We start from the raw sequence: 23,247 nt of genomic DNA on the forward strand, positions 1-23,247 counted from the left end.
ATGGTTTGCAGTGAGAAGAAAAGGTATAGGCCTGTTTATTTATAGTGGCTTTAGAATGAATAGTTTTATGGACTTCAATATGAAATTGTAACCGAGTCATTGCAAAATAAGCGCAAGCGTACATCTTTTACAATAAAAAAATACAATTACATTACTCTTATCTTTATAATTATTTTCTTTCATATTCCTATTTTTTCTCTATTTAATAATAAAGCACCTACTTTCACATCAAAAATATGCTCGTCTACCAGGATGTCGAGGTGGCATATTCTCGCGTCGAAACGTAATGAATATTAGAGTTTGTCATGGCTTAAGTCAGCCAAGCATTGTTTTCTCTTTTTTCTTTTTGCCCAACGACAACACTCCTTTTTGGATTCTAATCTATTATTTAATTGCATGTAGAAATGTGATGTAAGCAATTACATCATGGTACCAACTTCACCTTAATCCTTTATCAAATTGAAAACTCATAATCCTTAATTGAAATAATTCGGTCAGTTGAAAACATCATACTTCAATTAGTTAAACTTTTTTTTGAGTTTTCCACAGTATTAATTATTTCAGGACATAGAAATTATCAAAATAGATTTTGCTTTTACCAACAAAATATTTTTCATATACACAAATAATTTCAATTAGTCCGGCACAACCGATATAAATTCAAAAATATTATAAAAAGATTCATTTGATAATTCAAAATATTTTCGTAATAATCATATTATTTTATGAATAACTATAATATTCAAGTAATTATAGACTGTCATTCACGAAACATAAATCATATTGAATATTTTCTGCAAAATTTAAAAAAGTTTATAAAATATCATTACTGACAATAAATTTGAAGCTTTTTAATTTGTAGGAATTCTTAAAAATCATGTCACATAAGTGATAAGTTTTTTTTTTGTTTAAAAAAAATAATAAAAGAAATTAATTCAAAAGAGCACATCCAGTATTACACAAGGGAACAAAATCTAATTACTAGAGGCTCATGGAACAAACAAAAATCTTCCTAATTTGCTTGCTCTGCGAATTTTTTTTTTACCAACCAGTTGGCATAACAATTTGCTTCACTGTACATGTGATTGAATTTCACTTGCCAGAGTTGAGATTAGGGTTGTCTAAAACCGAGCTAACCAAAAAAAAAAAAAAGAATAAAAAATACATTCGCCGAGTAAAAGGAGAGAGAGGGATTCGAACGGTGAACGGCGGCCGTAACTATAACGGTCCTAAGGTAGCGAAATTCCTTGTCGGGTAAGTTCCGACCCGCACGAAAGGCGTAACGATCTGGGCACTGTCTCGGAGAGAGGCTCGGTGAAATAGACATGTCTGTGAAGATTTATTTGTATATGTATATTATATTTTTTTCTTTTTAATTGAATTTTTCTATTTCAAAAGATATCTTGAATTGAATGATTTGAAGTGAACAAGAGCTCGACAAGAAGTACTTGGGACTACGATCATTGGAGGAACAATACCTAAACCTGCGGATGCTCCCGAATCATTTCGATTGCTCGTTCGAGAACTACTAGAATATCAAATAGATAATAAATATAGGATATTCTATATTTGATTTGTTTTTTTATTCGTATTAATTCTAAATATGAAATGAGGTATGAATCATAGTTCTAATATTTTTATTTTAAAAGAAATTTTATATATTCCGTGCTCCAGATACTAGAAAAAATATCTGGCACCATGCCAAATGTGCCCGAAAAAGAAGAGCAGAGCAAACGAAGCATGTCCAAAAGTAAACCAACCCCTTGGACTGCTACGAAAAACACCATCCGATTTCAAAGTAGCACGATCTAATTCAAAAATTTCACCTAATTGAGCGCGTCTAGCATATTTTAACTGAGCTATATCCCCCCGAGTCAAGTGGAGCATGCATGAAGGAGTCAAGTCAGTCTTCTATTCTTTTCCTTGGCGCAGCTGGGCCATCCGATAGATGGGTTAATATATGTTCTAAAGTTGAAAATATCATATAAAAATGGATATATAAAAATATATAAAAAGTCTGAATACTAGAAATAGAAAGAATATAAATAAGGAATTGAATTCAGTATAAATAAGGACTAGAAAATTGGTTCATTTGCTCTGCTCTTGATCTGACTTTGACTTCACCCATAAATATCTATTTTTTTTGAACTGGTTTAAATACTGACTCACTTTTATTTGGGTCAGTTTTAGACCTCACTTATTTTAATAATGACTTATTGACCCAAAACGTGACCCATATCCATTATGTTAAAAAAAAAATTCCCAATTTCATTAAAAGAAAAGTTTTAACGTAAAACAATTACGTCAAAATTTTTTACGAAAAAGTATTTTCATTAAAATTTCTGGCAAAAATTTTTGACGAAAAATATTTTCATCAAAATTTGTGACTAAAAACATTTCTGTAAAAAAGTTTGACGGAAAAATTTTTTTGTCAAATTTTTTTACGGAATCTAAATTTCGTCAAAATATTTCACAAAAAAACATATTCATCAAAATTTTTGACGAAACACATTTCCATAGAAATTTTTTGACGGAAATTTTTTTTATCAAAATTCTTACAGAATTCAAATTTAGGCGAAAGTTTTCGAGGGAAACATTTTCGTTAAACTTTTTGACAAAAAAAAAATTCATTGCAATTTTTAGCGAAACACATTTCCATCGAAAATTTTCGATTATATATTTTTGTCAAGTTCTTTGATAAAAAAAATTTCCATCAAAATTTTCAACAGAACGCATTTCTGTCAAAAAATTTCGATAGATTTTTTGACAAAAAAATTTTCGATAAAAATTTTGACGGAAAAATTATTCTGTCAAAAATTCTTTAGACAATCTAAATTTCGTCGAAAGTTTCAAATGAAATATTTCCCTCAAAACAATTTCCGTCGAAATTTTCGTCAGAACACATTCCCCTCGAAATTTTGAACGAAAAACATTCTGTTAAAATTTTTGACTGAATTCTTTTTTCGTTTCAAACATTTGATGGAGGAAATCATTTTCTTCAAAACTTTTGACGAAAACTAAATTTCGATAGAAAATTTATTTTTGTAAAAATTTTCATTAGAGAAAAAATTCTGACGCTTTTCGCCAAAATGTATTCCGACGAAAAAATAATTTTGTGATGAATTTTTTGTTGTTTGCAACATAGAAATTTCGACGAAATTTTGTGACGAAACCAAGTCAAAAACGGGTCAGGTCAGATTTGACCCACTTCAAAAATCAAGTCAGGTCAGATCCGACTCGATTCTGAACTAATTCAAAAAAATCCAAACCAAGGACTTGGATCAAATTAAAGCGGGAGTTGGTTCAAAATACCTAACCTACAAAAACCAAGTTGGATCGAGTCGGAACAAAAATCTGACTCGATCTGAACCACGCACAGCCCTAGTTGAGATGTCCATGTCCATATTCTTGTCACAATGTGTGACTCACGGGCTGCATGATTAGCCTTAGTGAGCGGAGTGATTACATTAATCGAATCACTTTCTACAACAACCTTCTTTTAGCCTTCATTCCGGGCCACCGCTAAACCTTTCAAAATGACCCAAAATATTGCAAGGAGAGCCAAGCAAAACCCTATACGGTAGGGAAAGCCCATCAACCATTGGCCTGTCTAATCTCTGAATATGCCCCCACAAGCAAATTTAACTGGATTTCCTCAACAAGCCCCATCTGTATTGGTTTTATTCAGCCTTCTTGAGGAGGGAACCAACTGATAACCGCTACTGTATGAGATTAGTTGGTGTTGCTTTGATGACCATTTAAATATACAAAGCGAATTTCCTATGCATGGAGTAGTCACGTAGCGTGTTTACGTACCCATGGATTTGGTTGTTTTGCCAAAGCCAAATCTGCCAACACGTAACTAAGAAGATTGTTCTCCATGGGATGCCATCCGTAGTTTGTGCTGTAACACAAACTAATCTGCCGTGGTCAAGTAGCCTATGTGTGTGTGGTTGGTCCATTTATCATGACAAAAGCTAATCTGGGTGCCATCACATATTTCCGAGATTAAGCGATTTTCAAGATTTCTCTTAACTATATTGGCGAAGGAATTCTTAGTCACCCTAACGTTTTTCAATCAAACGCCAAGGTAACGACCCATCTTGAATCCACTACGTACCATTAGTATAGACTATATTGTTAGCCAAGACTATATGAACTGTATTTTTTTTAATATATTTTATTTCTTAAAAAATATATACAAGATTATTTGAAAATGATTTTATATAAAAAAATATTTCTGTCTTTTATATTTTACTTTCCTCCTCACATTAATTACTATAAGAGTGTGCATGACAATCTTCCAAGAATCAGTTTTTTTATTTCAATTTTTGTTCCTCGGAACAGAAATGGATAGAAACAGTGTTTGACAAAATCGATTTATCTTGTTATTACCGAGAATGAATCGGTTCAATTTCTGTGGTAGGAAACAGAAAAAAGAATCAAAAATTTATTTTTTTGTTCCCGAGTACAAAATAGGAAACACTTGTCTCTCTCAATTACTTTTGACCACTACTATCATCATCACCACCACTACCATGATGCCACCGCCATCATAACCACCGCCTCCATATCACCGCCACCACTACCATCAGTGCCATCATCACCACCACTGTCACCAACTACTACCACCTTCACCGCAGTCACTGCCATCACCATTCACCACCACCACCGCCATCACTGTGCCACCACCACCATTACCACCACAATTGTCACAGCCATTGTCGCCATCGTCATCACCGCTATGCCACCACCATCACCACCATTACCACCACCATTGTCGTCACCGCCACCACCATCCCCACGATGCCACTGCCACCTTCATCACCACTACCAACACCGTCACCAACCACCACCTCCATCGTCGCAGGCACTGCTGTCACCACCATCACCATTGCCGCCACAACCACCACCACCATGCCACAACCACTACCACCACACGATATGAAAAGGAAAGTGGTGATCCAATTTTTTTTTATGCTTAATAGGAATGATTTTTTATTCTATTATTTGTTGTGTTATATTAAACACAATTTTCATTCTCGGAATAAAATAGAACATGTTATCAAACTCATTTTTTTTCTCATAAACTGTTCAAAGGCACAGAAATAGAAAATAATTATTTCTTTTCAGAAATAGTGTCAAGGAACGAAATGGTTGTCATGCACACACTAAACGAATGATTATCTGATTCGGTGCCACTCTACTAAAAGCCCGAACTTGAACTTCAACATTAATAACACATATAACATGAATATGCATTGCTCCTTTGTAGAATGTCGATAATTGACTAATGAACTTTCTGTTACTCAATCAATTATTTATTCCTTTGACTATGATAATTTTTCTAATGGATTACATGCACGTGCCAATATCTTTAATATCCAAGTACCGAAACATATCAATGGGACATATCCTATAAATTCCATGTTATTTATGTCATAAATACCGATAATCAAATAATTCACTCTCAAAATATCAAGTTATTGGTCGTTAAAGGATCGAACCTCACCCGTTGGTAAACCAAAGAATGAGAATTATCCTATTACTTATTTATAATAAACTCAGGATTAAGAGCAATTACTTAACTATAGTTAACTGAAGATTTGATAGCTTATGACAGAAAAATAACCTTAATCAAATCTCTCCTTGATCCTTTCAATGTGAATGTTAATTCACACAAATATTTTATAATGATTCAGACAAAACTATTTCATAAAATATTGCAGCCTTAATAAAGCGCCCAACTTTATTTAACAGTTGTGAACCAATTCATCAGTCGTGAGAACCTATGATCATGTCCTCTATGAACGTATCCAAATGATCATATACTCCACAATTGATCCGGACCTTAATGTTTATAAATTGTGTGCACTAAACAATAAATAATACATCATTTGTAAAATTCAGAAAAATGATTACATTGTTTTATGGTCTTACTCCAAGAGCACAATGAGCACAATATCTCTCACTCACTTAATGCAAGTCTGAGATCCTCCTAAGACCCAAAGAAGTAACATGCCTCTCAATTTAGTAACTGGGTCTATAAGATCCATCTCTTGTGCTATCTTAATTTATTAAAAAACTCATAACTCGAGGTCGATTTTCTTGAGTCAATATCCACTTAAAAAACTAAATATGTGAAAACTCAGCTTTTCAAGACTCCTACTAGAATATACCAACATATAATCTCTTATTCTTTAAAGGTACTTGAGTACATGCTTAACAATAATCTAGTGTTCCTCTAGGAATAGAATGGTACCGTCTCACTACTCCCACTGTTTGGTAGATGTCTGATTTAACGCACCACATGGTATACACAAGACTACCTATTGACAAAGCATAAGGTATCCTACTCATGCATTCTTCCTTCTTAGGAGTCTTTAGAGGTTACTCCTTAGGAATATGACTTCCACATTTGAAAGACATTATTCCCCTTTTAGAATCCCTATGTTGAATTTTGGTAAGAGTTTTGTCAATCTAAGTTGCCTAAAAAGATGCCAAGAACTTATTCTTCCGGATTTATAAGAGTTTTGTACTAAGAATATAATTGACTTTTTCAAGACTTTCATATCAAAACGCTTACTCTGCCAACTCTTTATGCTTGATATTACCTCCACGTTGTTTCCAATAAGGAACATATCATCTACATAGAGTACCAGAAAAGATTCTGTCTCCCCTTGGATCCCTTACATACAAATACACACCATTTATCACGGTTTTCTCAAAATCAAAATTTTGATAACCTGATCAAAACTGATGTTCTAAGACATGGATGCTTGCTTAAGTCCATGAAATAGAAATTCACAACTTGCATAGTGTGTGTTCCTGTCCATTTGCTATAAACCCTTTTGGTTGTTGCATGTAGATATCCTGACATTCGACTCCTAAAATAAAGTCTCATAATTGAGACTGGTAGTAGAGCCAAAAGAATCTGAATAAACTCAAGCATGGTGTCTGGCAAAATTGCCTCCAAGTTAGCTTTGAAGGTTTTCACCTTTCTGTGTATCATCTCTTTGCCTTGTAGGTCCATATACACCTAGCGGGTCTTATTGTAAGAACCTGCACCGTTAATTAAGGTATTTAATTAATAAATTACGAGAAAATAGGAAATAATTCCATAATTGACTCTAATAATTATTATGAGGCTTTAATAATTATAGTTAGTGAGTAATAATGCTGAAAGTCGCTTTTCGGAAGAAAAGTGCAGATACTGGTTCTGCTAGTCGATATAAATGCGTGCCGAAAAAGTATCCCGGAAAATTAATGTAAGAGCGTGATAATTACCAGAATAATATGTAGGACTTGTAAAACGAGTTTCAAGTCCAGATAATGAGAACTGGTGCTGGAAACCGGTACTGGCTTGGAAAAGCGCGTATCGGAAAAGTGCTCAGAAAATTATAAGAAAAATATGATAAATCTTAGAAAATTATGTAGTTTCATAATCCAAAGTTTGGGATTAAAATGCTAAGCGTAGCAATTAAAGTTAATATTGTGTGTTTTATGGCTAAGTGGCTATATATATGCATTTTAGCACATAACCCTAGGCATACCAGAATTCCTACGTGAGGCACTTGGTGGGCTGAGGGTGGTTTACTGTTCCATTGCCTCCTTTCACCATTTTTGAACTCAAGTTGTCACCTTTACTTGATTTCTTCCCTCTTTGAGCTTGTTTACACTTAAGAACATGCATGGTGAGGAAGTGTGAGGGTGTATTCTGAGTTTCCATCCTCTGTGTGTGGGTGAGAGTGCTGGTTTTGGGTGGTATGGTTGCTGAAAGCCATAGTTATGGAATTTTCGAGGTCCAAGTGGTGACCTTTGGTGAGAAGAACCAACCCTTGTGAAGCCATTTTCGTGCATCTTTCTTGAGTCAGACTTGAGGGGCTGTGTTGAGCTCCAAGAGAATCTCCTTCTCTGTTTTAAGCCTTTGGTATGTATACCAACCTTTGATCTTGAGTTTAATGCTTAAAAATGAAAGCTTGATGCATGTTAAGGTCAAAAGATGATAACTTGTTGTGGGGTAATGTTGAACACACCTAGAAATGCATGTTTAGGTGTTTAAAATAGGTAAAAATCCAACCTTGGAAGGATATCTTCACGAAAATGCAGAAACTGCATTCTGTCGTGAAATATCCGGATATCGGCCCGTGGAATATCCGGATATGGGATATCCGGATATGGGATATCCGGATATGGGGTTTTGGGATATCTGGATAATAGATATCCGGATATGGGATTCTGGATATCCGGATATTGCATATCCGGATATGTCCATTGAGATATCCGGATATTGCATATCCGGATATGGTCCCGAGGAATATCCGGATATTCTGGGATTTCGTAGAACAGTAGCTGTGCTGTGTGTACAGTAGGCTATTGGGGGTTTGTGGACCCTAGATTGATGAAGTTGAACTTCTGTATTTAATGGACTAAGCCAGAATCATGGGATTAAGGGCTTGTGACTTTGTTAGAAGCTTTAAGACTTGAAAACGTAATGAAAAGGCGTTGTCTTAATATTGTATGCTTGTGGTGCATGTTGTTGATGTATTGTTGGTCCATAACAGATTGTGAATCTGCTGTGTTTGGACTTTGAGCTGTGGACTCTTGGCTTTTGGAGTTAGCTTGCAAGGTAAGCTTTCGTGTCCTCGTTTTAGCCATGTTGTGGTTCCACCATGTCCCATGGGGGTATGGTTTATGCATGCTGTGTACATGCTTTTGGATATTTGATATGTTGATTGAACTTTACATGTAATGGCTTTTAATATGCATGTGTTGTTTCATCTTGACGGGAAGCCTGAGTATGTAGCGCCATACAAGACGGTGTACCGGGGTGAATGCAAGTGGTACTTTCACGGTGTGTAGGTGATAGACGTATACCTGCACTGTCTCTGGCCAGTAGATTAGTATTGACACACATGACATGATTATCTGCTGCATTGCATTGTTTTAGAAATGATAAATGATAAACTGCTTTTGAACTTATATTGCACATGTAAGTGAGCTTGGGGTGGAAGATCCTTGAGGACTCACTGACTTACTGAGATTTCTAGATTAGAGATCTTACCCCACGTTTGGGGAATGCTTATTTCAGGATCAGGTAGTATGGGTACTGATGCCTCAGGCGGCAGGAGGCCGGAGCTTAGCTGATTATGTTTTACTGCTTTATGTTAGCATGACTGGATTTGGATGCTGTTTATGTTTTCCGCTATTTATGATATGTTGTTGTTGAGACTGATGTTGGGCATGTTGCCTTATTCGAGTGAGCATGGGGATTGTCCATGACACTTTATGTTAGTGCTTTTGATTTGGAGTTGTATAAACTAATAGATGGTCCGGTCTACATTGTTGTAGTTCCGTGACTAGAGCCACACTTTTATTATCTATGTTTTGAGATATTTCAGTTAGCTGTTTATTTGCAACTACATACATGTGATGTTTTATTAATTGATTATTAAGCAAGCTGGTAATGTTAATGGCATTATAATTGAAAAGAAAAAGTAATTCCGCATTTTTAATTAAGCGCAGCTTAATACGATATTATGATAACATTGCCGGATATATACGGGGTGTTACATTTATGGTATCAGAGCAATGGTTCGAGGGAAAAGCCTGTATGTATTGCAATTGCTAGGTTGCTTGGTTGTGTCTGTCTTTGTGTTTACTCCGTCGAATTTTATTATGATGCTGTATATGTGATCACATTGCGTGGGCCTGATCAACTCATAATTTGTGTAACTTGTGCAGAGTCATGGTAAGGTCCGGGAGAACACGAGAGACTTCTGAGGATTAATCCGATCCTATCCTGACTGCATTGGCTGAGATGCAGGCGGCTAGGTTAGCCGATCAGGAGGCCGCTAGAGTGGCCAACGCGGCAATGATGGAAGCTGTTCGCGAGGCGAACCGGATAGCCGCAGCTGAGGTTCGTGAAGCGAACCAGAGGACCACTGAGGAAGTCCTCGAGGCGAACAGGATGGCGAACATGACGATGATGAGAGTCATGTTGGAGGAGATGAGGGTTGGTCCTGTTGTAGGCTATGCTCCACCACCACCGCCACCGCCTCCACCTAGTGTTCAGGAGGAGAGCCATAGTCACATCGGCAGTGCTACTCATGCCGCTGAGACGGGGGAGCCCCTTGTGGGGATTGCTGAGGATCGTGATGTGATCGATCGCCGGCTGAATGCTTTCAGGAAGCATAAGCCACCTGTGTTTGAGGGGTCTTTGGATCCTATTGCTGCTGCGAGATGGCTAGAGTCGCTGGACAAGATTTTTCGGGTCATGCAGTGTACAGACCACAGAAGTTGATGTTCTCGACTTACATGCTGGAGGGCGATGCCCATGAGTGGTGGACGCACACCTCTCGTGCTTTTGAGAGGCAGGGCCGTGTCATGACGTGGCCATTCTTTGAGGAGTGCTTTCTGGGCCGATACTTTCCCTATGATGCGCAGGAGAGGAAGCAGGGAGAGTTTGATCGTTTGGTACAGGGCTCGATGTCTGTTGATGAGTACCTGGCTAAGTTTAATGAGCTAGTGAAGTTTGCACACTTCCGGATGGTTCCTCCTACTCCTTTGTTTCTGGCAGCTAAGTTCCGCAGGGGACTTAGTGAGGTGATTGCTGAACATCTTGCTGGTGCTGCTTCGAGGGACTTTGGTACACTGGTTCAGCAGTGTAAGGACATCGAGGATGTTTGCGTGGCAAGCAAGGCCAAGAGGGCCAAGGTTGAGGAGAGCAAGGGAACAGGTGGTTCCACTCCTGCTCCTACTTCTTGGAAGGACAGTAGGTTTGCTGATAAGGGCAAGGGAAAGCAGTTAGTGACTAGGCAGGCGCCTGGTCAGTTCAAGAGAGCTGTTTCACATCAGGGGAGTTCTGCTAGGCTTCCTACCACTCCGAGATGTTCGGGATGTGGGAAGGAGCATGTGGGACGCTGTGCTACGGGGCAGTTGTTGTGCTTCAAGTATGGCAAGGAGGGCTATTTCTCTAGAGATTGTCCGTCGTCGACGGCGAGAGCTGCAGCTGTTCAGGCAGTTCCTTTGCAGATGGTTCCGATGGCATCTTCTTCGGCACCTGCAGTGCCACATTCTGTTGGGAGAGTGTATACACTAGATAGGCAGCAGTCGGACCGCGTTCCGAACCTTGTCAGAGGTACTGTGTCTATTGGGGATTCTTTTGTGGATGCTATCTTTGATTCCGGGGCTACTCATTCGTTTGTTGCTACCCCGATTGCTTTGGGGCTTGAGTTGCCCAGTGCTGTGCTTTCTCCACTGTTGCGGGTGACTACCGCCACCGGAGAGATTTGTGATTCTACCACTGTACATCGCGATGTAGCGTTTCAGTGGGATGGCCGTGAGTTCTCGGTAGATCTGATAGGGTTGCCGATGGCCAACCTTGAGATTATTCTGGGCATGGATTGGTTGTCTAGAAACTGTGCATTGATTGATTGTTGTGCAAAGCGCGTGGTGATGTCTCCGTGTGATTCCACAGCTAGTTCCTCGCCATACATTTCACTGCTGCAGGCCAGGAGAGCGCTGCGAGCAGGGGCATTGGGATATGTCATGTTGGGTGGTTTGGTGAGTGGGACACAGGAGGATATCACTGGCATTCCTGTGGTGGGGGAGTTTCTTGAGGTGTTTCCTGAGGAGATTCCTGAGTTTCCGCCACAGCGGGAGATAGAGTTCTCCATTGACTTGTTGCCCGGTGTGGGGCCGATTTCTTTAGCTCCTTATCGGATGTCGCCACCGGAGTTGGCTGAGCTGAAGAAGCATATTGAGGATCTTTCGGCGAAAGATTTCATTAGATCGAGTGTGTCTCCTTGGGGAGCACCGGTCATCTTCGTGAAGAAGAAGGACGGGGCAATGCGATTGTGCACCGACTACAGGCAGTTGAACAAGTATCCTCTTCCTCGGATTGATGATCTGTTGGATCAGCTCAGGGGTGCTTGTGTGTATTCCAATATTAATCTCCGGTCCGGATACCATCAGATTCGGGTGAAGCCGGAGGATGTCCCGAAGACCGCGTTTCGTTCGAGATACGGTCATTTTGAGTATTTGGTGATTCCGTTTGGACTCACAAATGCGCCGGCAGTGTTCATGGATTACATGAACAGGATTTTCCAGCCGTATCTGGATCAGTTTGTGATTGTCTTCATTGATGATATTCTGATCTACTCCAAGACTGAGGAGGAGCATGTGGAGCATCTGAGGATAGTTCTGCAAGTGCTGAAGGAGAAAAAGCTTTATGCTAAACCTTCCAAGTGTGAGTTTTGGCTCAAATCAGTCAAGTTTCTGGGGCATGTGATTTCAGTAGATGGAGTTGCAGTGGATCCCAACAAGATTGAGGCCGTGTTGGATTGGGAGAGACCCAAGACAGCTACGGAGGTGAGGAGCTTCTTAGGTTTGGCAGGTTACTATCGGAGGTTCATCAAGGGTTTTTCCACGATGGTTCTCCCTTTGACTCGCCTTACCCGAAAGGAGACTCCATTTGTGTGGACTCATGAGTGTGAGGCGTGCTTCCAGGAGTTGAAGGAGAGATTGACTTCTTCACCAGTGTTGATCCTTCCTGATCCTGAGGAGCAGTTTGAGCTTTACTGTGATGCTTCTGGAAAGGGGATGGGCTGTGTGCTGATGCAGTCTGGTAGAGCTGTTGCTTTTGCTTCAAGGCAGTTGAAGCCTCATGAGGAGAACTACTCGACTCATGATTTGGAGTTGGCTGCGATTGTGTTTGCTTTCAAGATTTAGAGGCATTATCTTTTTGGTTTGAGGTTTGTGGTGTTCAGTGACCACAAGAGTTTGAAGTACTTGTTCGACCAGAAGGAGTTGAACATGAGGCAGAGGAGATGGATGGAGTTCATAAAGGACTATGACTTTGAGCTTAGGTATCATCCTGGCAAGGCCAATGTGGTAGCCGATGCTTTGAGTCGGAAATCCAGTAGTTCATCCAGTTTGTTACTTGGTAACTTCGACGTGGTTGGGAAGTTCCGCCACTTGGCAGTGACCGCTCCGTGTGTGAGCGTACTTCTCGGGTTGGAAGCATCAGATGTCGTCAACGAGCTGTTAGAAAAGATTAAAGAGGCACAAGTTCAGAGAGAGTGTCTGGATTACGTGAAGAACCAAGACGGTGTGTCTTGGAATGATGATGGATTGCTTTTGTTCCAGCGGAGGATTGTGGTTCCTCGAGGTCCGTTGACAGAAGAGGTTATGGCAGAAGGCCATAAGGGTCAGTTTTCTATCCACCCTGGTGCTACTAAGATGTATCAAGACTTGAAGAAGAACTTCTGGTGGCCGGGCATGAAGAAAGATGTTGCTATCTTTGTGTCCAAGTGTTTGGTTTGCCAGAAGGTGAAGATTGAACACCAGAAGCCGTCTGGTAAACTTCAACCTCTTGAGATTCCGGAGTGGAAATGGGAGAGCATTTCCATGGACTTCGTTGGGGGTTTGCCGAAGTCTCAGGTTGGCTGTGACTCGATATGGGTCATTGTGGACAGACTGACGAAGTCTGCCCATTTTCTTCCAGTGAAGGTGAAGGTGAGCTTCACTACAGAGCAGTTGGCCAGATTGTATGTTCGCGAGATTGTGAGGCTTCACGGGGTGCCCGTGAGTATCATCAGTGATAGGGACCCGAAGTTCACATCTCGGTTCTGGGAGGCGCTGCAGGGAGCTTTTGGTACGCAGTTGAGATTGAGTACCACCTATCACCCTCAGACTGATGGACAGACTGAGCGGACTATCCAGACCTTGGAGGACATGTTGCGGGCTTGCACGTTGGAGCAGGGATCGGCATGGGATAGGTACCTTCCTTTGGTGGAGTTTTCGTATAACAACAGTTTCCATGCTAGCCTGGGCATGGCACCCTACGAGGCGCTCTACGGTAGGAGGTTTCGTACACCTACCTGCTGGTCGGAGGTTGGGGATCGTGAGTTGTTTGGCTTGGATTTTGTCCAAGATACCACCCTGCAGATCCAGATGATCAGGGAAAAGCTGAAGCATGCGCAGAATCGTCAGAAGAGCTACTACGATGTCAAGCATCGACCACTGGAGTTCAGTGAGGGTGAGCACGTGTTTGTGAGACTTTCACCTGTCATCGGTGTTGGACGGGCACTCGGAGTGAGGAAGCTGAGCCCGCGCTTTATTGGGCCATACCAGATTCTTGGTAGAGTAGGACCTGTTGACTACCGGCTTGCCTTGCCTCCGAACCTGGTTAACATCCATGACGTGTTTCACGTGTCTCAGCTTCGGAGGTACATAGCAGACCCTTCGCACGTGGTGCAACCGGATGATGTGGAAGTTCGGGAGAACTTAAAGACTCCCGTAGGACCACTAAAGATTCTCGATCGTGGCGAGAAGCAGCTGAGGAGCAAGATCATTCCGATGGTCAAGGTGCAGTGGACCGGAAGGACTCCTGAGGAGTGTACTTGGGAGCGAGAGGACGAGCTTCTCCGACAGTACCCCGAGTTTCGACCAGGTATGTTTCTGATTTTGAGGTCAAAATCCTAAAAAGGTGGGGTGAATGTAAGAACCCGCACCGTTAATTAAGGTATTTAATTAATAAATTACGAGAAAATAGGAAATGATTCCATAATTGACTCTAATAATTATTATGAGGCTTTAATAATTATAGTTAGTGAGTAATAATGCTGAAAGTCGCTTTTCGGAAGAAAAGTGCAGATACCGGTTCTGCTAGTCGGTATAAATGCGTGTCGAAGAAGTATCCCGGAAAATTAATGTAAGTGCGTGATAATTACTAGAATAATATGTAGGACTTGTAAAACGAGTTTCAAGTCCAGATAATGAGAACTGGTGCTGGAAACCGGTACTGGCTTGGAAAAGCGCGTACCAGAAAAGTGCTCAGAAAATTATAAGAAAAATATGATAAATCTTAAAAAATTATGTAGTTTCATAATCCAAAGTTTGGGATTAAAATGCTAAGCGTAGCAATTAAAGTTAATACTGTGTGTTTTATGGCTAAGTGGCTATATATATGCATTTTAGCACATAACCCTAGGCATACCAGAATTCCTACGTGAGGCACTTGGTGGGCTGAGGGTGGTTTACTGTTCTATTTCCTCCTTTCACCATTTTTGAACTCAAGTTGTCACCTTTACTTGATTTCTTCCCTCTTTGAGCTTGTTTACACTTAAGAACATGCATGGTGAGGAAGTGTGAGGGTGTATTCTGAGTTTCCATCCTCTGTGTGTGGGTGAGAGTGCTGGTTTTGGGTGGTGTGGTTGCTGAAAGCCATAGTTATGGCATTTTGGAGGTCCAAGTGGTGACCTTTGGTGAGAAGAACCAACCCTTGTGAAGCCATTTTCGTGCATCTTTCTTGAGTCAGACTTGAGGGGCTGTGTTGAGCTCCAAGAGCATCTCCTTCTCTGTTTTAAGCCTTTGGTATGTATACCAACCTTTGATCTTGAGTTTAATGCTTAAAAATGAAAGCTTGATGCATGTTAAGGTCAAAAGATGATAACTTGTTGTGGGGTAATGTTGAACACACCTAGAAATGCATGTTTAGGTGTTTAAAATCGGTAAAAACCCAACCTTGGAAGGATATCTTCACGAAAATGCAGAAACTGCATTCTGTCGTGAAATATCCGGATATCGGCCCGTGGGATATCCGGATATGGGATATCCGGATATGGGATATCCGGATATGATATCCGGATATGTGTATTCGGATATGGGGTTTTGGGATATCTGGATAATAGATATCCGGATATGGGATTCTGGATATCCGGATATTGCATATCCGGATATGTCCAGTGAGATATCCGGATATTGCATATCCGGATATGGTCCCGAGGAATATCCGGATATTCTGGGATTTCGTAGAACAGTAGCTGTGCTGTGTGTACAGTAGGCTATTGGGGGTTTGTGGACCCTAGATTGATGAAGTTGAATTTCTGTATTTAATGGACTAAGCCAGAATCATGGGATTAAAGGCTTGTGGCTTTGTTAGAAGCTTTAAGACTTGAAAACGTAATGAAAAGGCGTTGTCTTAATATTGTATGCTTGTGGTGCATGTTGTTGATGTATTGTTGGTCCATAACAGATTGTGAATCTGCTGTGTTTGGACTTTGAGCTGTGGACTCTTGGCTTTTGGAGTTAGCTTGCAAGGTAAGCTTTCGTGTCCTCGTTTTAGCCATGTTGTGGTTCCACCATGTCCCATGGGGGTATGGTTTATGCATGCTGTGTACATGCTTTTGGATATTTGATATGTTGATTGAACTTTACATGTAATGGCTTTTAATATGCATGTGTTGTTTCATCTTGACGGGAAGCCTGAGTATGTAGCGCCATACAAGACGGTGTACCGGGGTGAATGCAAGTGGTACTTTCACGGTGTGTAGGTGATAGACGTATACCTGCACTGTCTCTGGCCAGTAGATTAGTATTGACACACATGACATGATTATCTGCTGCATTGCATTGTTTTAGAAATGATAAATGATAAACTGCTTTTGAACTTATATTGCACATGTAAGTGAGCTTGGGGTGGAAGATCCTTGAGGACTCACTGACTTACTGAGATTTCTAGATTAGAGATCTTACCCCACGTTTGGGGAATGCTTATTTCAGGATCAGGTAGTATGGGTACTGATGCCTCAGGCGGCAGGAGGCCGGAGCTTAGCTGATTATGTTTTACTGCTTTATGTTAGCATGACTGGATTTGGATGCTGTTTATGTTTTCCGCTATTTATGATATGTTGTTGTTGAGACTGATGTTGGCATGTTGCCTTATTTGAGTGAGCATGGGGATTGTCCATGACACTTTATGTTAGTGCTTTTGATTTGGAGTTGTATAAACTAATAGATGGTCCGGTCTATGTTGTTGTAGTTCCGTGACTAGAGCCACACTTTTATTATCTATGTTTTGAGATATTTCAGTTAGCTGTTTATTTGCAACTACATACAGGTGATATTTTATTAATTGATTATTAAGCAAGCTGGTAATGTTAATGACATCATAATTGAAAAGAAAAAGTAATTCCGCATTTTTAATTAAGCGCAGCTTAATACGATATTATGATAACATTGCCGGATATATACGGGGTGTTACACTTATCCCTCTTGGTGTCTTTAATAGAGACCGAACAGAGTTGAAATACAAGATATTCCATCTCATGGTTCATAGCTTTGAGCAACATTTGATCAAAAATATCTTTTAGAGCACTATCGTATCAATGTTACTCAAAAAGAGGTAACTCGAGAGTTAACAAGGTTCTCTCCCACTACGAATGTACCACCCTAGACCTTGTGTATCTACAGGAAGATCCAAGTTCTGGGTCAGGTTGTGGATCTTCAATTTCTCGATTATCCACATATTATGTATTAACAAATCCTTAATATTTTTCTTCCACATGTGATACTAATAATTCTACTAGTTCAACTTGTATATTATCATGTTGAATTTTCAATTATGGTTCTCATGTTTGTTCACCCGAAGGTATATATCCAAAGGTATATATTACTATATTTTCCCTCTTTGAACAATCATAGGAACGGAGGATGGAGCTTCTAGAGATTTTTGAAATTTTTGATCTGAGATAAGTCTCATCAAGAATAACCTTACTCAAGGGCTTTTAATTTCTCATCTAGTCCTCCTATAAGAAAATCGCGTAAGTGCCCACTTAGATCATCTTATCCTTTGAACTAAATAAGATCCCATTCCTGGTTCTCTTAGGGTGCCAAAAGATATGCACACTTCCATACAAGATTCCATCTTATTTAAAGGTTGTTGTAGGAAGTGTGCCGGAGCACCCTAAATACGAATATGGTTTAAACTAGGCTTGCACCCTTTTCATAATTCTTTAGATGTCTTTACTCTGTACTACAAACTTTGATGGAACCAAGTTAAGAAGCTATATTGCCTTCTCCTAGACATCTCCCCAAAACGACATTGGAAAGGATGAATAACTAAACATGGACTTTACTAAGTTTAAAAATATTTGATTTCTACATATTGTAACTTCATTCAACCAATGTGTTTCTAGAGTTGACAAAATATCCCCTCTTAAATCAGGTAAGCCTGAACGTACTAGACAAGTATTCAACACTTCATTCAGACCAAAATATTTTGGTTTGGACACCTAAATGCTTTTCTGCCAAGGACTTAAATGACAACTTATTAATATAGTGAACATCAAAGAGAGATTCACAAATATAGGCTTACCATTGTGAAGGAGAACCATGATTTTCTTGTGAATCGAGTTCAATTAGATTTTCTAATAATGTTTGGGGCCAATCATCAAATCAAACTTCAAGAATATTTCATGATCTAAAGTTGTGATGCATGCCAAACCAGACTCTTGCAGCCCATGGGCATGTTAATAAAATGAATATATGCTCAACTAGCATATATTATATTTTGAGTAAATACCCTTTTTGGTCCTCAACAAATTTCACGAGGTCCGTTTTAGTCCCTAGCAAATAAAAAGGCCCATCGTGGTCCCTAAAAAAATTCAAAATTGACCTATTTAGTTGAAATTGTGGTCCCTCACAAATTCAAAAAAGACCCATATTAGTCCTCAAAAGGACTAAAATGGGTCCATTTTGAATTTTTTAGGGACCACGATGAGCCTTTTTATTTGCTAGGGACTAAAATGGGGCTCGTGAAATTTGCTAAGGACCAAAAATGGTATTTACTCTTATATTTTTACATGGAATATGGTATATGACATGATACTCCGATACGTTAATTTTAAAAAATATTATATTTTAATATATTAAAACATGTTTTGATATTAAATAATATTTTAATTTATGCAATGTATATTATATTTAATATTTAATAATTTAATAAAAAAATGAAGCGAAACTTATAATAACCATCAATTTTGCAAAGAAACATAAGATATCACAAATATTTATATTAAATTTAATAAAATAATCATCGTAATCCAACAAATGTAATAGTTGAAACTATAAATATAACGCAACACATAATTCGATCCTTTTTTTAAGTCTATGTAATGTGTGTTGGAATATCGGGGAGTATCGAATACGATATGCCAATTTTTTTGAAATATTTTGCATGATAATCAACAAATGACGACATAACTGGCGAGTAATAATAATAATAATAAGCACTTCGTCAAAATCTCCGCCTGACAATTTTATCATGCGTGACTATCATGAAAAGATATACTTATATAATACAAACAAAAACTTAAATATATTAAATTTCCAAACTTAATTATTTTATATTTATGGAAACTTTTTTTAATCTTGTCCTCCTTAAGCCATGTTAGCTGCACTATTGAGACGTGGCTGTCACATGGGAGAACAGAATAAGTCTTGCTTATATTGCATCAAATTAGTAGTATAATTTTAATATTAAATAAGAAATTAAATCAAATAATAATTAACGTCATAAACAATTTTTATATTTTTTATATTTTGAAATTTTTATAAATTTAAAATATTGTATTGATTATTAACAATCACAATATCGGAATTTTTTTTAATTAATATATAAATAATTACTTTAAAAAATTAAAAATTGATATTATATTTAAAATGATAAATATTAATATTATTGAGTGCAATAATATTTAACACCATGAATAAATAATACAATATATTTTCTGAAAAGATATTTTTAAAAAATAAGATTTTTTATGCAAATAAATAAAGAAAACAATTAATTAATAAATTATCATTTATACAATAAATCTGATATTTTTGAATTTATATAATTATTTAAAAAAATTAATGGACAATAATTATTTATTAGTATTATTATTTAACTCAATAAATAATTATTGTCCATTAATAAAATAAAATAATAAATTAATTCAATAAATTTTATGTAAAATAAGAAAATAAAGATAGAATGAAAAATTAAATTTAAGACAGATACCAAAAAAAAAAAATGAAATTTAAGACGGAATAGCATTCAGCCACGTGACAAACCCGCTCAGCAAGCCTTAAAAGGGAAGATTGAAAAAAAATAAAAAAATCAATAGATTGAAATTCAAATATGTGAATTATTATTTTTATTTTTTAAAAAAAATTTGAAATTTTTTTTAGGATCGGACCGAGTCATCTGTCAGTTTTTATGAAAATCGACCGGATCAGTTCTGATGCATGACCGATCTATTATTTCAACCGGCTCGATTATATGACCGATTTACTAGTTATCGGACCGATCTGGCCGGATCGGTTCAATTTTATTTGAATAGCTGTTTAGAAAAATGAGATATTTTGATTTTGTGCCTTGAAATTGAGGTTATAAGCCTGCATGCTTAAAAAGTTGATCAAGAAACAGAAAGGCCAAGCATGAGAAATCATCTCTTAGAAGAGTGTATAAATTTTCTTCATTACATGATGTAAAGCATACCAACAGGTCTAGTTTTGTGGACTACACCAACTGATAATAGAACTTTATAATAATGCAGAAAAGACTCGATTACAAGACCAACACACACACATCAAAGATACATCTTTAGTATTTCAAAACCAATATATTCATGCAACAAAGCATGAAGTTACCTCGGTTACTTAATACTTTATTTGAAATGTGAAAAGCACACAAACAACGAAAGACAAGTACTTTACTATCATGCCTCCAATCTACTCAATGCCTATCCTCTTTCTTATCTCTACAATGAAATCATAGACTTTGTCCTGCTCAGGAAGAGACTTGGAAACACTCTCTTTCTGCATGCACCTCTTGACCCAAGCAATAAACTTGGGGCACTCGCTCTCCGTCGTGAAGTTGCCAAAAGTCTCATAAGCTTTAAACCAAGTGTAGAATGGAACAAGTGCTAAATCCACAAAGCCAATCTTGTCTCCTCCAAAATAAGTCTTGTCTCCAAGCTGTTCCTCCAACAATTTAATGGCATCTATGAAGTCCTTCTTGGCAGCTTCTTGTTCTTCTCCTTTTGTTGTCCAAAGCTTCCTTCCAATTTCATATATCTATTTGACAATTGAGCATAAACACACTCAATTAGACCATAAAATGCAACAATGAGAAAGGGGAAGGACCACTAACGACCAATACTTAACTAATATCTATCACAGCTATACTAGAAGAGTTGTTAAAGATAATCCAGATGCTTTTTGTTGTTTGACATAAGAGGCACTTACTGTCTAATGACTCTCTAATAAACAGGATCTTTTGCTACATATAGATAAAGTAGGCAGAGGAATATTAAAAAAACAAAAGAACAAAACTTTCAAACAGGAAATGTAGTTCAACTAATAGTAATGACCAAAGATTGGTTGCGGAGAATCTTGAAAGAAAAAGGGTCTAATAAAAGTAGCTATTCATATTTCCTCATGGGGTCCATTTTCCACTAAAAGTATATCAATATATACTAAAAGCATATCAATAAAAGCAAAGGAAAAGAAATTGCAAGCAACAATCACAAAAATTAACACAAAAGGGTACCTTCTTGTCAACAAAATCAGCCCAGAATCTAGCCTGTGCTCTCTGGTAAGGATCAGAAGGCAACAAAGGAGATCTATCATTCCAGACCTCATCAATGTACTGAACAGCAATGAGAGACTCACAAATGGACTTTCCATTGTGGATAAGAACCGGGATTTTCTTGTGAACCGGGTTCATTTGGAGGAGCAGAGGACTCTTGTTCCTCAAGTCCTCTTCTTTGTACTCATATTTGATACCCTTTTCAGCAAGTGCAATTCTGATCCTCATCCCAAAAGGACTTGGCCAGAAATCTAGCAAAACCACCTCATCTGCCATTCCTATAGTTGAAAGATAGTACAGAAGTATGAAGAAATCACCAGAGCTAGAAGAAATGATTTGCAGTGAGAAGAAAAGGTATAGGCCTGTTTATTTATAGCGGCTTTAGAGTGAATAGTTTTAGGGACTTCATTATGAAAATGTAACTGAGTCAATGCGCAACTTTTTAGCTGCACCGCCAAAATCTTCTAGTTTAGATGTAGATTATTGTACGTTTTATGTGTACTAGCTAGAATGTCGTGGCAATTCGTTGAAGTTGTACATATTTAATTTTGTTTAGGTAAGATTTTGTGTTAAATACTTGTAAATATAAAAAGTTTATTTTAAAAGTCACTAAATATGATCTAGTAGTAATAAGGAATTTAGGTAATTTGTATTTAGTTTCTATTTTTGTATCATAAAACAAAAAATTTGGAGAGCTAACCCCATTATAATATAAATAATATATGCGATTTATAAAAAATAAAATAAAAAATGTCGTGGCATATTCTCGGATTTCCTATTTTATTTATTTATTTTATGGACAGAAAGCTAATGGCTAAGTTCTAGGACCTTCTAAGTTGAAACGTAATGAATATAGAGTTCCCACCGTGTGTCACGGCTTAAGTCAGCCAAGCATTCTTTCTTTCTTTCTTTCTTTTTTTTTTTCCCCCAAGGAAAACACTCCTTTTTGGATTCTAATCTATTATGCAATTCCATGTAGAAATGTGATGTAAGCAATTACATCATGGTATCAACTTCATCTTTTTTTTTTTTGGTAAATAATCAACTTCATCTTAATTCTTTACCAAATTGAAAACTTATAATCCTTTTTTTTATTTTGGAAAATATTTTTAAAACAATTGAAATATTCTGGTCAGTTGAAAACATCATACTTCAATTAGTTATACTTTAAAACTACAAACAATTTTAATTTTTCCGGCACAAACGATATAAATTCAAAAATATTAAATGTAATACAAAAAAGATTCATTTGATAATTCGGAATATTTTCCTAATAATCATATTATTTTACGAATAACTATAATATTCAAGTAATTATAGACTATCATTCATGAAACATAAATCATAATAAATATTTGAATTTTTTCTTCAAAAAAAATATATTAAAATATTATTATTGTCAATAAATTTGTCGCTTTTTAATTTGTAGGAATTCTTAAAAATCACGTCACACAAGTGATTAAGGTTTTTTTTTATAAACTAAAAGAAATTAATTTAAAAGAACACATCAAGTATTACATAAAGGAACAAAATTTAATTCCTAGAGGCTCGGGGAATAAACAAAAAATCTTCCTAATTTGCATGCTCTGTAAGAATAATTAACAACTGGCACAAGAATTTGCTTCATTGTACATGTGAATGAATTTCACTTGCCCATCTTGATATATCCATTCCCGTATTCTTGTCACAAGTGCCACTCACGGACTACATCACTAGCCTTAATGAGTAGAGTGATTACATTGATCGAATTACTTTCTACAACAACCTTCCTCTAGCCTTCACTCGAGGCCACCTCTAAACCTTTCAAAATATTGTGTTACTGTCAA

At 37.6% G+C, this 23,247-nt stretch overlaps 1 protein-coding gene across 2 annotated transcripts; it reads right to left on the bottom strand.

Moving 5' to 3' along the window:
- Window positions 1–20,271: 20,271 nt before the first annotated feature.
- LOC133314098 (probable glutathione S-transferase) lies at window positions 20,272–21,833 on the bottom strand. 2 transcript variants are annotated; one of them, XM_061515539.1, is made up of 3 exons: window positions 21,513–21,833; window positions 21,383–21,455; window positions 20,272–20,907 (listed from the first exon to the last, which is right to left on the bottom strand). In XM_061515539.1, exons 1-3 carry the CDS (start codon window positions 21,695–21,697, stop codon window positions 20,563–20,565), a joined length of 603 nt encoding a protein of 200 aa, XP_061371523.1. In that variant the 5' UTR covers window positions 21,698–21,833; the 3' UTR covers window positions 20,272–20,562. The 2 variants fall into 2 exon arrangements, with proteins under 2 accessions (XP_061371523.1, XP_061371522.1); XM_061515538.1 differs by having other exon boundaries at window positions 21,383–21,809.
- Window positions 21,834–23,247: the final 1,414 nt, after the last annotated feature.

The sequence above is a fragment of the Gastrolobium bilobum genome, unplaced genomic scaffold, assembly GCF_033153095.1.
Source record: "Gastrolobium bilobum isolate Gb01-03AN ecotype WA unplaced genomic scaffold, APGP_CSIRO_Gbil_v1 utg2368, whole genome shotgun sequence".
Classification (NCBI taxonomy): domain Eukaryota; kingdom Viridiplantae; phylum Streptophyta; class Magnoliopsida; order Fabales; family Fabaceae; genus Gastrolobium; species Gastrolobium bilobum.

What these genes read in the sequence shown, in the direction of transcription:
- LOC133314098 (XM_061515538.1), bottom strand. Translation starts at nt 21,697, where the DNA reads ATGGCAGATGAGGTGGTTTTGCTAGATTTCTGGCCAAGTCCTTTTGGG. An exon ending in CTGATTTTGTTGACAAGAAG is followed by an intron (nt 20,908 to 21,382) that starts GTACCCTTTTGT and finishes ATTGTCAAATAG; the next exon opens with ATATATGAAATTGGAAGGAA.